This window comes from Anas acuta, chromosome 4 (assembly GCF_963932015.1).
Source record: "Anas acuta chromosome 4, bAnaAcu1.1, whole genome shotgun sequence".
Taxonomy (NCBI): domain Eukaryota; kingdom Metazoa; phylum Chordata; class Aves; order Anseriformes; family Anatidae; genus Anas; species Anas acuta.
In genome coordinates this window covers 17,953,133-17,970,006 of record NC_088982.1, presented here as the reverse complement: position 1 = coordinate 17,970,006, position 16,874 = coordinate 17,953,133, and the positions used below count along the sequence as shown (strand labels likewise).

Sequence of the window (16,874 nt, the reverse complement as noted above, 5' to 3'; positions counted from 1 at the left end):
AAATTGTTACTGGTTTAACATCACTCCTGGGGCTTTGATTAGGAGTTCAGATAAGAACACTTCCCATTAAGTTATCATAGGGGAAAGAATGTGGAGAACTGTGTTACCAGCCAATTAATAACCACTATAATTCAAGTAAACATAGTTTAATATGGTTTTCCGAAAAATTGCTGACAAGTCATTTCAAAAAATGTCAGGCATTGTCAAATGAAAATAGTATTCTTTGTAAAGCAATCCTCTTTACAATTTGTATTTCTAAAATCACTGAAATGCAAAAAAAAAAAAAAAAAAAAAATCTGTAAAATTCCCCTTATGAAATACTTTTAGTAGTAAACATTAATATAATTTGTACATATAGCTTAACTGTTTCTCCAGATACTAATTAAAGACTGCTGAGCTGGAATTCTCCACAAGGTGGCAGACATTGATTAACTTTGATTAGTTACATAGCAACTATTTAGATTAAGTTTAAGGTACAGAAAGTGCAGAAAATCAGAAATACTCTTCTGAATATCAACTAAAATTTGCAGTACTATGTACAAGCATATATAAATATTAAATACATGAGTCAGAAAGTAGAATGCTAGTATTTATATTACTAAGCACTCCCTTTGCTTTGTTTAATTTATTCATTGTTTTTGTTTTCAGAAAAATAATCTGTTCCATTCAGTGTAGGATATCATGATCACCAACTGTTTGCCTTCCAGCAGGATACTGCATGGCTATTTTAACATCTGTGTAATTTTATTTCATTTTCCATCCCCTATTATTTGTCATGCTGGTCTTGCTTTGGAAAAATTTACAGTAATGTTACCAGCCTCGGAGGCTCAGCTTTGTGTAAATACAAACATGCACATACTTTTTCAGATCTGGGCACCTCCTCTGTGATAATGACAGTAACTCTGGAGAGAGTATAAGAACTGGGCAAGCATACTTAATAAATTTTCAGGTTATTCTGTCTCTGCAGATCAAAGATTTCCTCAGTCAATGCGTGATGTTTTTACATGGGACAGCCATAGAAGGATTTAAAATTTAATTGAGTTGCCTGTTAAGCTCCTGCTCAAAGCAAACCTACCCATTAATGGCATACGGCAGAGTTCTGTATAAGAGTTCCTTGCTTGTATGGAACCAGTCACTGCCTTTACTCAGGCCCCCTGTTTCTTGAACTGAAAGAGACAAAAACAACTAATTCACTCTTTGCCACCATACTGCTGAGATTCTTCCTCCGATGTACCTTTTCAGATTCACAAAGGGTATTTTGAAATGGATGTAGAAAAGCCCTAGTAGATGTAAATAGATATATAGTTTTCCCCTCATTTGCCATATCCAAATTATTCTGCTTTGCATTCTTTGGGTTTAAAGAAGTCCACTCTGCACTTGATAGGAAACCATTATGCTTACATGTGGATCTTCAGTTCCTGTAGGTGTTTTATGAGGGTGGACTTAATAGCTATTAATCTTCCTCACATACTAGCACAGATAAGCTTTATTCTTTATTTTGGAAAATTCATTGCATGTAAGATAATTTCTGTTGATCTTCTCTATTCTATTGTGTTAATGTGGCTTTATACAGTTCATAAACAAGATGAAAAAGACTTCAAAACTGATTCAGTGTTTCGTAAAACGCTCTAGACCAAAGAGTGGTCTTATGTGGTTCACAGATGCCATGTTGCAAAGATAGTACAGCACTTGCACTGGGTGGAATTTCTTAATTGTTCAGAACTTTATGCCAAGTACGTTGCATTGCATTGCCATGCCGAGCGGGAGGGTGTGAAAAAAATGGAGTCTCCTAGCTGCCAGTCACAAGAAGGAAATGGAGTTTGTCGTGCAGAAATGGTAGTTTGTTGAAATGTCAACCAAGACAAAAGGAAACAGTTTCAAATTATTTTTACTTTAAAGGATTGCTTTTAAAAGAAATTCAAGATCTTAATCATAGTATTCTTCATGGAAAGCAAAATATGGTAGTTCCAATACTGGGCATGAATGTTCTACATATAGTGAATTTTTCTGGTTATGTGTTTTTGTTACTGTTGTAACACGTTGTATATCCATGCCATTAGATTTTTGATCTAACTGAAGGAGAAATTGTAGCACAGCGTGCTATTGATTGGAGTGATTGTTGGTAATTAGTGATTTGATTAGTTAGATCCTCTAACAACATATGCCCTCATCCTTGTGAAAGCGTACAGTTTTCATTACAACTGCACAAGGAAACAGGAAGTAAGATCAGAGTTCTTTTTTTAAAAAAAAAACATCTTCAGAAATAAGACAGAAAACACTTATTTCATTCTAAGTTTCCATATTCTCTTGTAACGATTTATAGCTTCTGTCATTTTTTGCTTCTTCCCTCTAACTTCATATACCTTGTCTATTCAGTGCTGTGGAGGGAAGTGAGAAGCTGAGAGAAAGGTGGTTTACACAGAAGAAAAAAAAATGTAGTGAGGAAGACATGGAAAAATTGCTTTTACTGGAGTCCAAAACCAACTCACCCCACTTTTTTCTTTAAAAAAAATTGCATATTTCCAGAATTCTGGAAAGCTCTCCTTTTCCCTATGGTGACCAAATAAAATCCATTGCCATTACGCAGCCAAATGTTCATATATTGTTTTTACTTCTTAGGTTCTACCTTATTGGTGGAGGGATCCCAATCATAGTTTGTGGAATAACAGCAGCAGCAAACATCCGGAATTACGGCAGCAGACCTAATGCACCTTAGTAAGTACTGTATAACTGAGAGCTCTGTCGTAATGTTTCACAGTCTTGCTTTTCTAAATACTACTTGCAATTAATTCTGGTAGTTCCAATACATGTAACGCAGCCGAGGTCGCTTCACTTTCCGTTTTGAACTGATAAAGCATAAATGACTTGTGAGAAGGTGTTCATTCTGATTTTTGTTTGTTTCTTTTCCAGTTGCTGGATGGCTTGGGAACCTAGCTTAGGAGCATTTTATGGACCAGCTAGCTTTATCATTTTCATAAACTGCATGTATTTCCTCAGCATATTCATACAACTAAAACGGCACCCTGAACGTAAATACGAACTTAAGGAACCAGTTGAGGAACAGCAGCGTCTTGCCACCAACGAACATGGGGAACTGGCTCACCAAGATTCGTTGTCAGTGTCACTAGTTTCTGCATCTGCTTTGGAGAACGAGCACAGTTTTCAAGCACAGCTTCTGGGAGTGGGCCTTACTTTGCTTCTGTATGTTGCTCTGTGGATTTTTGGAGCTCTGTCAGTTTCCCTGTATTATCCTATGGACCTGATTTTCAGCTGTTTTTTTGGGGCAACTTGTTTAAGCCTTAGTGCCTTTCTTATGGTGCACCATTGTGTTAACAGGGAAGATGTCAGGCACGCATGGATAACAACTTGCTGCCCTGGAAGGAGTACGTACTCTGTGCAAGTGAATGTTCAGCCCTCCAGTTCCAGTGGAACCAATGGAGAGACCCCCAAGTGCACCAACAGCAGTGCAGAATCTTCATGCACAAATAAAAGTGCATCGAGCCTAAAAAATTCTTCTCAAGGTTGCAAACTAACAAATTTACAAGCTGCTGCAGCTCAGTGCCACCCTACTTCTCTTCCACTGAACACGGGTCCTCAGCTTGATAACAGTCTCACTGAGCATTCAGTGGATAACGATATCAAAATGCATGTAGCTCCATTAGAGGTACAGTTTCGGACAAATGGACACCCAAGCCGGCATCATAAGAACAGAAGCAAGGGACATCGTGCTAGCAGGCTTGCAGTATTGAGGGAATATGCATATGATGTTCCTACCAGTGTGGAAGGAAGCGTGCAAAATGGCTTACCAAAAAGTCGACAAAGCAACAGCGAAGGGCATTCAAGGAGCCGAAGAGCTTATTTGGCATACAGAGAACGTCAGTATAACCAATCCCAGCAAGATAGCAGTGATGCTTGCAGTACGCTTCCAAAAAGTGGCAGAAATACTGAAAAAACAACAGTTACCAACAACAAAAAAGATATTCTGAGGAAACCAATAGTGGTTGAACTTGAAAACCAGCAAAAATCTTATGGCCTAAATTTAGCCATTCAGAATGGACCACTTAAAAGCAGTGGACAGGATGGACCCTTGCTCACTGCAGACAGTACTGGTAATATTAGAACTGGCTTATGGAAACATGAAACTACTGTGTAGCATTGCAACTTGTGGGACAAATCCATGTGAACTGTGATTACACATTCCTTAAAGCTGTTAACACTTTTAAAGACTGTTTACAAACTCTAGGTACTTTATGCAGGGAGGGAACAAGGATAATCTGCCAAGCAAAAGATTGTATGCATTACCTTCACTGTTCTTACAAGGACAAACTTCTGGTGTTTTTGTGAATTTTTTTTTGAAGTATCAATCTTGTTAAGAGATGCAGAATGGAACTTTGTACATTTTTTATTTTTTACCTGTAACCCTGCAGATGTGTCCACAACACATTTCAAGTTTGTATTTAAATGTATAATAAATAAATAGTATTTTCCCCAGCAGCCTAATGTTGTACTTACTTGTTGTTTTTCAATTACAGATTATTAGATTAAATGTCATCTTGATTTTACTACTTCAGTGTCTGAAAAGTGTGGCAGTTTCAGTCACCAAAGAAAATACTTGGTGTCTGAAATAGGCAATGCAAATAGCTTAATTACATCAGTCCTAGAGTTTCTTTGAAATGCAATTCTAATTTATAGAGGTTTTTCTAGCTTACAGGCAACTTCGGTACTCCAAAATCACTGTTGTCTTGTGATACATAAGTTAGTTATGTTTTCAGATGGTTGTGGCTTACTTCAATAAGTACTTACACAGTACTTATACTTGTCCTGGTAATGTATTTGGAAAATACAGTTTTTCCCTCATAATTACTTGGCTGGGGTTTTCTGGTTTTTAATTTGATTTAATCATTTGTAATTGAGAAGGAAAGGGTGTGTGTGCGTAAATTTTCAATAGGGACATTTTCCATGCAAACAATCATTTCGTCAGTGTATGATAAGACTTGAAGGTGCAAGTATTTTACATTCTTCCGAATGAGGAGATCACTGTATTGTTATTTGCTTGTGGGTAATGCGAAGGAATGGGTTATCAGAATGCCTTAAATGCTAATTACTAATTTTAAATTTCTGTAGGTTAAAAAATGTCAGGTGCTGGGGTGGGGGGTGGACACAATTGCTTGTCATGGAGTTTTCATTTTTGTTAAGATGTATTCCATTTTGGCTGTTCTGTATTAACACCGTGCTGCTTACTGAAACTCTGTCTTGTGTTGTATTGCTGCTTTTTCACATCCCTGAGCAAACAAAGATCAGTGGGAGTTTTTCGCTCATGGTTTCTAGATTTTAAACTGTGTTTGTTTCTAAATCTTAAATCAATAGCATAGATACCGGTGAGAAATTGTCCCTGTAGTTCAAGATTCACTTATAAAACATGAAGAAAGTTTGTGCTGTAACAAACATCTTGTAAATTTTTAATTCTTGCTTTCCAAAACAGAGGGACCTGTTGTGTTGTGGGAGTTTGTTTTTTCATTTGAATTTGGTTTATACCTTCTCTGGTTCCAAGATTGGTTGGATGGTTGAATATGAACATGTGGGGAGATGGGGGAGGAAGTGAAGGGGTGGTATCTATGAATATAAAATTTGTTTCATATGGAAAATCTAACTTTTGAAAGTGATGGGGTTAACAAGATCTGCAAATATGATAAACTTTCGTACCTGTAATATTAACCTACCAATGCCACCTCGCATCTGAACTCACCTCCATACAAGTAGATAAAAAGTGTCTGTAGACTGCGGTCCTGAAGTAAGGAGTTGAGGAAATCAGCTTGATAATTACTGTTATGCCTAGTTTGCTAACCTAGCACTTCTAATAAAGGCCTTGCAGAACTGGCACTGCTGACCAGGCTTCTCTGCTGACTGTGGTTGTGGCTACCAGCGTATCATGGACCAAACCCAGTGTTGAGTGGAGAACATCCCTACGCACTCAAAAGACAGCAGCTAAAAGGTCGGTGCAGAGATACAGCTTTACAGATCTCTGAAAGTGTGCTTTGTATGCAGTCAAGCGGATGACTGGTGTGACTTCAGTTTAAAAATTAAAATAAAATTTTAATCACTGCAGCAGTCTGCAATGAGGATGGTTCTCCTTGAAAATTAACCAAAATCAAACCCCCAAATGCACATTTTTTTATGTACAAATGAATACTTAGCTGAACACATCATCTTCTCTGAATTCAGCACTTAGTATAATGGTGCTTATAAATCTTGCATTCTCTGAGCTGTAGTGTAGTAGATGAGGGCAGGACTTAAGATTAAGTGAGATCAAATTGTGGAGAAATTTTGTAGTCTTTATCAGATTAAGATTGTTGAAAATTTGCGCTTCATTTGCACTACTTGGCTATAGTAAAAGTTTAGTACACACCTTTCAGTGGGACATCACTAAAAAGCCTCAAATCCAAGTTAAAAATCCAATAGTTAACTTTCATGAATGAAAGAAAATACTAAATGTTAAAATAACAAATAGAGGAATGTAAGAGTCTAGAGATTTCCAGAGAACATGCGTCTCATAAAATGCATGAAGACACAAAAAGACAAACATTTATATAAAAGAAAACCTGTTGTTAAATGTAAACTTCTGTTTTTGTTTACAGGAGGAGGACTTCAGCCCATTGCCAAAGCCTAAGGGATAGGTGTGTAGAATCTGTGTAATTCTTGATGTAATGAGCTATATTTTGTGTAATACATAGGTGACGTTTACTTCCACTGACATCCACGTAAATTCTGTTCACTGGCTGATCTCTTTCCCTCAAATTCAGATGTTCCCCCTGCATCATTTTCACTAATCTCTTCTGAGATGCAAATGAATTGTGTTAAACTGCATGCTGCAGTCCTCCGCACCCTTCTTCCTATCTCATTAAGGTATCCAGCAACTTCACAGACTGTGGCAATTTCCCTTTAAGCCACAAACGAGTGAGTTTTTCCTCTATCAGAGTCTAACTCTGAGGAGCAGAAAGGTGCAGTATGCCGAAATTTAATTTCCTCTATTAGCTAACTGGTCACAACTGATGAAACAGAAATTTGTATGACAGTTTTCCTCCTAGGGAGGAGGGATCCCTAGCAACATCCAGAGCTACTGAGCAAGTTATTTAAAATTAGAATAAATACTGATGTGCCATGCAGCCAATCATTAGCAGACTTATTTATAGAGGTGGTAGAACGTGCAACTTCTGCATGTTCCCACGGAAGCTATAATACATGATGAACTTGTTTATTCTGTTGACACTTAAGAGCACTTACCCAAATCAGACCAAAGTTTAATCTTCAGCTCTGATGGGCCGAAGATGTGCTACTATTATGAATTTTCATGTAAAACTGTACTTGGAATTTAAGCATTTGTTAGTAACTACAAGGCAAAGAATGTTTGCAGAGGAAAAGAGTTTGATGTAAAACCAGAAAAGGGTAGTTAAAAGACCATATTTACTAACTATGTACATACCAAAATACCTATTCCCAGACCATTACAGTTTCAGTATCTGGTTAAAAAATTGATGCAATCACTCACACCTGGTTCCTTCCTCTTGTGGATAATGAAGAACCTAGCAGGTTGTCCTAGGATGCTACCAGGCTGGTGTGACATGGAATTGCCCAGTACTGAAAGATGATCTGGATATGGGAGCCCATCACCAGTGTAACAAATTCCTGACAATGACTTACATTACTTTAACCTATGCATCACATCACTGAAGCTTTCTCAGCCTTGTGGACAGTGCAAAGGAGCTTTAAAAAATCCTGACGTAGAGTTGAAATGGTTTTATGTCACCAGTTTTGGAGAAATGGATCTTTCAATCTTAAATGAGGTAAGGTGCACAAGCGAACCTTGGGGCTAGAAGACTCAGAATGAGCTTTTTCTATTACGAGATTCAAGAGCTTTCCTAGTACCTTCAGTAATTGTCACCGAAGTTAACTCTGTTGCCTCCATCTTTTTGATGAAAGTGTTTTGTAGTTTGAGTTTTCTCATCCTTTTTTATGCAGGTTTCTGTCATCAGATTTTTCAACACTAAGGTATCCATCAGTTATATCTAATAAAGAGATCAACTAAACAGGTGTGATTTCCCCTTCCCTGGTATGTCTGCTACCTTACCTTTCCTGTTCCTGAATCTAGGAACCACTAAATAAAGGCAGCTTTGTTCTTGATCATTAATTTTGTAATGAACTCTTAAGTAGCCTCATGTATACAGAAATGCTCATGAGGAATCTGAGATTTTCCTAATCCTGTGATCCTGTCCAATATTTCAGATAAAGGAAATAGAACAGTTTTAATCCAATAATTGTCAAAAACAAACAAACAAACAAAAAAAACACCTCCCTCTACAAGAAAACCAAATAAATTTCTCATGCAGATCTAAAAAGGAAGGAGAGCAAAATTTTACTACTACTTATTAGGTAAAAATATGTTTACTGGCAAAGATGAAGCTGTTCCTTGCACTGAGGTGCCCTTAGACTGCACAGTGTTTAGACATGTTAATGATGTTGGAATATAATGGATGAGATCTGATGTACTAATTCTGCTCCTACTTGCCTATTTTGGAAGGTTTTGTCTGAAAGCAAGCAAGCAGACCCAGAAGTACCTCTAAAAATGACCTGGAGTGAAGTTACATGTTAGAAATACCACAGCAATTAATGACCAAAGCTATCTGAGGGCTGATCTTCATTTGTTCCCAAGACATCTTGTTTTGGAACAATGTAATTACTGTAGTCCTATGACTGGGGTAAAATTATTTTCTACCTTCTACCAAACAGCTGGTAATCAACTTGAATAGGCACCTGATTTGTTTTGTTGCCCCCATGTTGCTCCTCCATGAAGCTATCAGGTAACAGCTGTTAACTCCGCAAGTTAGTGGCTCAGCTTCTGCAATGCATGTCAAGTACCTTTCTTCTCCTAACATTGTCCATCTAATTTTCTTGCTTCCCAAAACACTTCTATAGATAGGTACCTTGATGGGCAAAACGCCCAAAAGCCACTCTTTTCCCCCAGGAATCCTGGCTTCTGCTGCAGGCTGGTTTCACTTCATCAAGAAGTGTTTTGTAAAGTTTAATTCAACAGTACCGAGATTGAAATGGAGATGGTACATTTCTGCAAGGCCGCAGGCTTTCTTCTGTGAGATAATGACTGTTCACCTAAGATAAGGTGACAGACTCCATGGTAGCGTGATGCCATGATTAGTCTGGATCAGAAATTTGGAAGATCGTTTGGAGGTCTCTAAGACCTGCTCTGTAATTCCTGTTAATTTCCCTAGGTATTCTGCTTTTCACCAAGTGTCATCATAGCCTTATCTTCTCGAGAGAGCGCTAAAGCAACTTTCTTAATGCACAGGAGAAAGATTAAGAAAATAAGCCCAAACCTTTTATGTCTGAAAACACACTACAGAGAAATTCTAAATTTATATCTGCGTAACTTTAAAAAGACTGTTTAGTGTAACTTTATTTAAAAAATGAACAACAACAACAAAAAAAAAAGACATACAAACTAGCTTAAGGCAAGTAACTTTTTTTTTTTTTTTTTGGCAAAATGTGCTGCTAGACAGCTGATTAAATCACCTGCTGAAAAGACCAAAGTTGCTGTGAGGCTGTATTTTTACATTGTCGAGTCTTTCTGTTTTTTTACAGAATAGGTGTCCACAAGCACAAAGTGCCTGTTAGTGCTCACACACTTGTCCCCTGTGTTCTCATCCCGCTGTTAGCATGGCACGTTCTGTACAGACAGAAATTGAAGGTGCTTCAGAGCTGCTAGTACTATGTGCCTGCTGGTAATGAGGCCTCAACTCCTCCTTTCCTGGGTGTAGAATCCCAGTGAATTTAGATTCACTCTTGCAATGATCAAATCCATCCCCTGTAAGCCAGAGATACATGCTATCTGTAAGCCATTACTCATAGTTCTAGATACAGAGGTTTTGGAGAGGAAAGAATTCAATCAATAACATTGGCAAAATGTTTAGTTCTTAATGTACAACCTTTATTTTAAGGAAACTTGCTGTTTAACTAATAAAATCTGACCTTTAATCATGCAAACACTCCCTTCTCCACAAGGTCAAAATTAAAATTGGTATGTTTCAAGTTACAAGTTTTGCTACGTTTCCTTTGTTTGGATTTAAGCAAAGTGTTTATCAGCAGTATTCCAACCTAATCCAGTTGATAGTGGAGTGTCAAAAATGCCCTAGAACTGTGTCCTACATATTCGTGGAAAAGAAAGCAGGAGGCAAAGGAATGTAAAGAGAGATGAAATGAGAACGATAATGGAAGAAGAAAATGTGAAAGAAAAGGCACTTCTTACAAAGATTTTTTGTTTAAGCTGTAGCATGGGGGCTGGTGGGTGCCAATAGACCTGGACCCTACTCATGGCTCTTATGGCTGCTGCTGCCTCTCAGTGCTTCCCAAGGGGCTGTGAATGTTAAAACAACAAAGGGCCTGAAAGTATAGCCCAGGAAAACTTGAGTAGGAGGGATAGAGGTGAAAAAGATACAAATATATTGTAATGCTGCTAGTGACAAGCCATTTGCATTAGACAGAGGCAAAAGTAAATGAATGGGACTTCTGTCATCACAACCATAAGGAAGTGGCGTAATAAGAAATGATCTGAAGTAACAATATAAGTAATAGCAGAATGGTAAGGACCCACTAGAAGCCTGTCACAATAGACTGGTTCAGTTATGGAGAAAGTGTTGCTATAGATTTCAATGGAGTGAAAACTTTTGAAGTTGCTTGCAGTCACGTTAAAATGGAAAAAGTTCCAAATTGAGAGCATACTCAACATCATCTCCAGAAATAAAAGCCTGCCTCTGCTGTAGTGCTGCCAGTGAAAACAAAAAGCGCAGTGCAGCTGTGTTAAGAAACAGATAAAGCAGAAAATGGGTAATACTGCACTCAAAATAATAAACGCATGTATTTATAACTTCTAATGTGCATTAGAAAACTGTACGTGCTTTCTGCTCCTTCTGTTGTTTTTAGCTCCTCAAAATCCTACACTGCCAACTCCTGATGGACACCTATTCTGAACCTGATGCAAGAGAGAAAAAATAAAGGTTTAAAAAAAAATCATCTCTTTCCCAAACCCCAAAGTCTTTGCTTGTGCGTTCTTCTAGAAATCCTATTAGAACAACATGGTACATGTACACAACGATGTTTGCATTATTTTGGGGGTAGTCTATTAAATTTCTCTGCTGCTTTCATTGATCTTCTATGGAGTGAACAACAATCTCCAAGAACTTAAAACGTCCAGTTATGAAACCCAGATGCAGAAAACACAAGCTTGCTTGCCCAGCTCTGACCAATGTAATCATTGCATTAAGGCAGCTGATTTATGGTAAGTGACGTTTGGCTCTTGCGTGTGTATTTTATGTCTTAAGAATGGAACCAGAGAATTAAATAAATTAAGGTGATTCATAATCAATAAAAATCATCATTCCTTAAGCATGTACAAAAACACTGAAGTTAAAGTTGTAGCGATACAGATAACGGCTGGCCTTGGAATTAAAGCTTAAGTTTGCTTCCCACGTTAATACAAAGGCAACACAATGCAGAAATGCCCCTCACATGCTATTTCTCTATTATTAGATAGTCAGGAAAACCAAAGTTTTCACTCAAAATCACTCAATCTTATATTGTATTTTTGGTATACTGCCCCAGTACTAAGGAGCCAGTCTAACATTTAATGTGTTATGTCTGATTCTGTATTGCGTGGGAAGCTAATCAAGGCATAGCAGGCTTGAAGGTCCCCCCAGCAAAGCTTTTGGACTCTGGACTCTAGGTCATGGCTAAATGTATTTGCGAGGCGCAGGAGAAGTTAATGCACCAAATGATCCTTCTGAGGGGCTTATGTGTCAGTTTATTGTAAGCTGTAAATTGCTTTTGGAGATGAAAGACGTTCGTCTCTGCTATTAACTATAACATAATGACGCTTAATGATTCTGAAATTGTTTCAAAGCCAGGGACAGGAACGTGCTCAATTCAATGCAACCCAGCACTCCCAAAAGAGCACATTACTGAAATACCTTTCAATCTCAGAATAGGAATGTGTGGACACAATAACAAAACCCTTGGTATAATGTACATGCCAAAACAAATTTATTCATCTGGAGTTTTCATGGTCACTTTCACACAAATGTAGCATTCTTTAAGATTTGTTGTGTTAAATGTAGACAAACAGTGATGAGGTACCAGGAAACACCAAGAAATGAAACCTTTACATAGGCAATGCCAGGAGAAGAGTGGAATTCAACTTACATACATCTCACGTAGAAGAGGCATTTTTATATTCTGTTTAGGGATTACTTGTTGATTAAAGTACTAATCGCACCAAGTAATGCCATCACTAAATCTGTGCAGTTAGACAATTATGGCAAGTTTTACTGCACAAACCTCCTTCACTATTGAGATAGAAATGATATATAACTGAGATTAACATGCCAGAAGCATGAAAACAGGAGGTTCAAGTATTCATTGCATGAGTAACTTCAAAAAACAATTTTGCAACATAACCTCATGAATGCAAAAGTTGTGTACATGTTCACCATACCAACCTCAGTTGAGTCATGCCAACTTCGTACATGCCACGGACTCCAGTGGTTTCCCAGGGCCAACAGTGGTGAACGTTTAGTCAGCGGTGCTTAAAAGCAACTGAAACTTAAGCCAGGAAATTCTTTAGCTAATTCAGGCCATTCTAGAATTTTACTGATTTTGTAGGATACATTGCAAATGAAAGCAAGGGTTATGTGTCTATGTGAAATGTATCACCCTCTTGCAGGTATCCCCAATTTCTTATGGATATTTTCAGATCCCAGGTGACTTTAGGAACTAAAAACATTACTTGCACAGGTTTTTGCTTCTAACTCAAAATACACACTGTACACCCATCCTTTATTATTTTTAGAATATTTTTAAGAAGTAGTCATGGTTTTGTTCATTCCTGATGCCTTTTTTTCTTTTTTTTTTTTTTTTTCCCCTACATTTTTTTTTTCATATTATAAATTTTCCTACATTGGCAAATGCCCATTTTTTCCCCCAGAAGATAGTGCTGAAGGCTGTAGTACAAGGTGTGCGTGTTTCCATACTACAGTGTAAAATACTTCCACGCGTGATGTATTGCATGCAGCTGAGCCCGAGGAACTTGCAGCCAATATGCAAATAATTCCTAGAGCACAGCCCTTTATTGTGCCCCAATAGCCCTACTGCACCAACCACTGTCACTGAATCTTTGCATAACTCATGGGCAGCCTTAGTGGCAAGGGGAGCTTGGGCTCACCCCAAAATTATTTAGCTCTGTCTTCCTACCACCGTGATGCTGTTTAAAGAGCAGTTTTTTCTCCCATCTCAGAGCTAATCCTTAAAAATATTGTAAAACTTCAGATTGATCTCGATAACAGACAGGATAAGTTCCACCCAAAATTAGATTCTTTGCTAAATTAAAATCTTTTTATACCTCTCATCTGTAAACAATTAACAAAATGCAAATCCTATTACTTGCCTAGGCAAACACGGCAATAAGGAGAGAAACTTAATTTACCTTGGCAAAACTGAATTTTCTCTCACCTCCAATCCATACCCAAGAAGACAAAAGTATGATCTCATGCTGTTATAGTCTTGAATTGAATTGCTCCAAGAAAAGAGCTGGCACTGAGCAAACTGTACCACGGTATTAGGTCAGAGTCCGTGAATTGAAGTAAAACAGCAGCAGTTAACTCACCATTTTCAAAAATTTGCCTCAAATTTATTAGTTTATTGATTAGTCTGGGGCTTTCATTTTAATTTCCTGTTCATTTTAATTTTCCTGATAACAGCAATGGCAATTCTAGGATTTATTAACATTATAAAAAATGTTTTGAAAGAAACTGTGATGGATTCATTCATTAAAACTGCTGGAGTTTTACTTGTTGTGGAAATCAGGGTGGTAATGGTTTGCATTACAAATGTATGAAGTAGCACAAAAATTCCTATGAATTTGTACCTCATCGCACTGCAATAATAATAAAAAAGCAAATTAATGAGCTTTCTGCATCTAGGCTAATGACTGGAATATTCTCCAAGCAAATTAATGTTATGCTCCTTCTGTTTGAGCTCTTTGAGCTCACTGCAGGCAAAGTTCACCAGCAAGTTACAACCCTGGGTCCTTCCCTGCTTTCTGTGAGTCTCTTGGCAATGGGCTGCTAGTGTCCTGAGAAGGTTTTGCAGACTGGCATAGAACCAGATCAACCTTCAGAAATGTCCTTTGTCAGCCACTGCAGCGGGCATGTTACAGTGGTGCCCTTTCTCAGGCAGCTAGTGCTTTGTTCCATATAACACTGTCTCATTTGAGTACCAAAGCATGGGAAGGTCTTGCCTTGACCCTCCCCTTTAGAAAAACTTGGAATAAAGAAAGAATCTCAGACAGCATTTTCCAACCAAAGGTATTTACATGGTGTACAAGAAAGAGTGAAATTACATTTGCTATCAGTGACACAACAGCCCTTTGGGTCCCTCAATATGAACCAGCTCCATGATATACCAATTGTCTTGGGGGCAAAATAAAATAAAACAAAAATCAAATCAAATCAAATAATAGGAAATTAGATCTCTGCCCCCAAAACTTACCTGTACAATTCCTAGAGATCATCATGCAAACTTGCAGTTAGTTTCAATGCCGACGGAATCGCTTCATGAACCAACTTTCATGACTGATGGAGATGAAGTTGATAGAGTTATTCTGTCTGTGTCAGTCTGTATCAAGGTCTCTTTTATGCAATTGTGATGCATCAGATGCTTTATTTTACAAAACAGTCAACAGAAAGTAGTGATTGAAGCCTTCTCATCAGACAGAGATTAGGACTTGCTTGCTGGAATAGACTGCCTGCTGCAGAAATTCAGAGATGCTTCTGAACAGTCAATATCACCACATCATAAAAATCAGGTTTTCTACCTGTGTGATTAGCAGCAGCAGACACTCTGTCTTGTTCTCTGCCATTGTCAATGCTCTCACCTTGCTCCCCAGGAAGGCCCTCCAGGAAGCAGACCTTGTTCACTAGTGGTTTGTTCAGAAGAAACTCACAAAATTTGGTACTTATCACAAAAAAATCTTGACTGTTTCCAAAAGGCTTTTTCTCCTGTTGGTTGCCATTGCATTTTGTATACCACAACAGCTATCAACTTGTAATGAACCCATAGTACCCTGGAAGCAGCATCAGAACAGAGAATTGAGTACCTTCCTCACTGCTCCTTTATGTTTTCCGGCCCTCAGCTTTCCTTTTGTGAGGTAGGTTATTACTACTGCCTTTTTTTCCTAGGGATCATTGAAGAAAATAATTGCATTACAGGCAATTTCAGCTTTTTCTTTTTTTCAAAGCTTGTGAAGAACAGAGTCAGATTTTAATTTCAAATACAGTAACTAGAATATTGGTCAAAAGTGTCCTGAAAGTAAGTGTGAATGTGACGCATTCATATATTAAGATATTCTGTATTGCTGGGAGATATCTTCAAAACCCCTTCAAAACAGTGTAAAGCTGATGATGAATCACATGAATAAATGTACAGAACTAACATTTACTGACACTTTTAATATTTTGGGGTTGATCTCATATCTAAACATGATTTTAAATATTTTGCTTCAAAAACTTTGGTGTTGTCTCATAAAGCCAGCTGGATATATAATCTCTTAATTTAATTACTGAAACACGAAGTCCAGAAGAAAAATTGAAAGATTTGGAATTGCACAGGTCTCATAAAACTGGAAAGAGTAATAAAAAATAGAAAAAATGAATAGTTTTATAGACTTTTTAATGTTGCAAATCCAAACATAATTTTATGACAGTGGCAAACTCTTAAGTGATGAGATGTGAAAGAGAAAAGTAGATCATAAGTTCCCAGTAGATATTTAAAATGGGTACTGCCAACCAGAATTTCACTCAGAATTTAGGTTCTCGATGAGGTTTTATTAAGCACTAAAGAAGAGAGTTAGATTAAGTGTTTCCATGACAACTGTGTTCAAGTTTCAGGAGTTTTTTTTTATGTAAATAGAACTTCTTTCCAAATCTAACCAAGGCAGTTTTGACTTAGTGCTGTCACTCCAGGGACACAGTGACATTAGCTAAGAGGCATGGTTGCATGGTCGCCAGTTCAGGTGTACATGTGCAAGAAGGTAAGTAATTAGAAGCTATTTTCATTCACAAGCAAGGTAAAATGCCCAGATCTCCTCGGTTGTCCTAAAACGACATATAGACACATTCACATTTAAGAAAAGTGCTAAAGGAGTAGCATTTGAAAACAGCAAATACAAGAACATATATAGGCTTATAGGGCACATCCACATTACAAAACCATAGAATCACAGAACTATAGAATCACAGAATGGTTTGGGTTGGAAGGGACCTTAAAGATAACCCAGTTCCAACTCCCTTGCCATGGGCAGGGACACCTCCCACTACATCAGGTTGCTCAAAGCCCCATCCGGCCTGGCCTTGAACACCTGCAGGGATGGGGCATCCACAGCTTCTTGGGGCAACCTGGTCCATTTCCTCAGCACCCTCATAGGAAAAGATTTATTCCAAATGCCTAATCTAAACCCACCATCTTAGTTTAAAGCCATTCCCCCTTGTTCTATCACTACACTCCCTGACAAAGTCCCTCCCCAGCTTTCCTGTAGCCCCCTTCAGGTACTGGAACTGTTTGCCACCAGTGGGACCATCAAACTTCAGTACAAGTCCATGGCTGTTGAGGATATAGCAAAATGTCCATGTCTTTCTCCCTTTCCTGATAAATGTGACTGACAAGGCCAGAGAAGAGGCCTAATGTGCTTAACTAAGCAGGTTACTTGCAACAAGCAGGTAGCATCAGGGAAAGCACTTGCCTTTTCTGCAGGCACAGAA

At 38.0% G+C, this 16,874-nt stretch overlaps 1 protein-coding gene across 1 annotated transcript in view; it reads left to right on the top strand.

Annotated features, from left to right (window-relative positions):
* The window catches only part of ADGRA3 (adhesion G protein-coupled receptor A3), a 53,085-nt gene extending 48,591 nt beyond the window's left edge, over nt 1–4,494 (top strand). The window contains exons 18-19 of the mRNA XM_068680030.1: nt 2,620–2,715; nt 2,911–4,494. Of these exons, the coding sequence (XP_068536131.1) occupies nt 2,620–2,715; nt 2,911–4,153 (1,339 nt within the window). The 3' untranslated portion in view covers nt 4,154–4,494. The remainder of the gene's footprint in view (nt 1–2,619; nt 2,716–2,910) is intronic.
* Nucleotides 4,495–16,874: the final 12,380 nt, after the last annotated feature.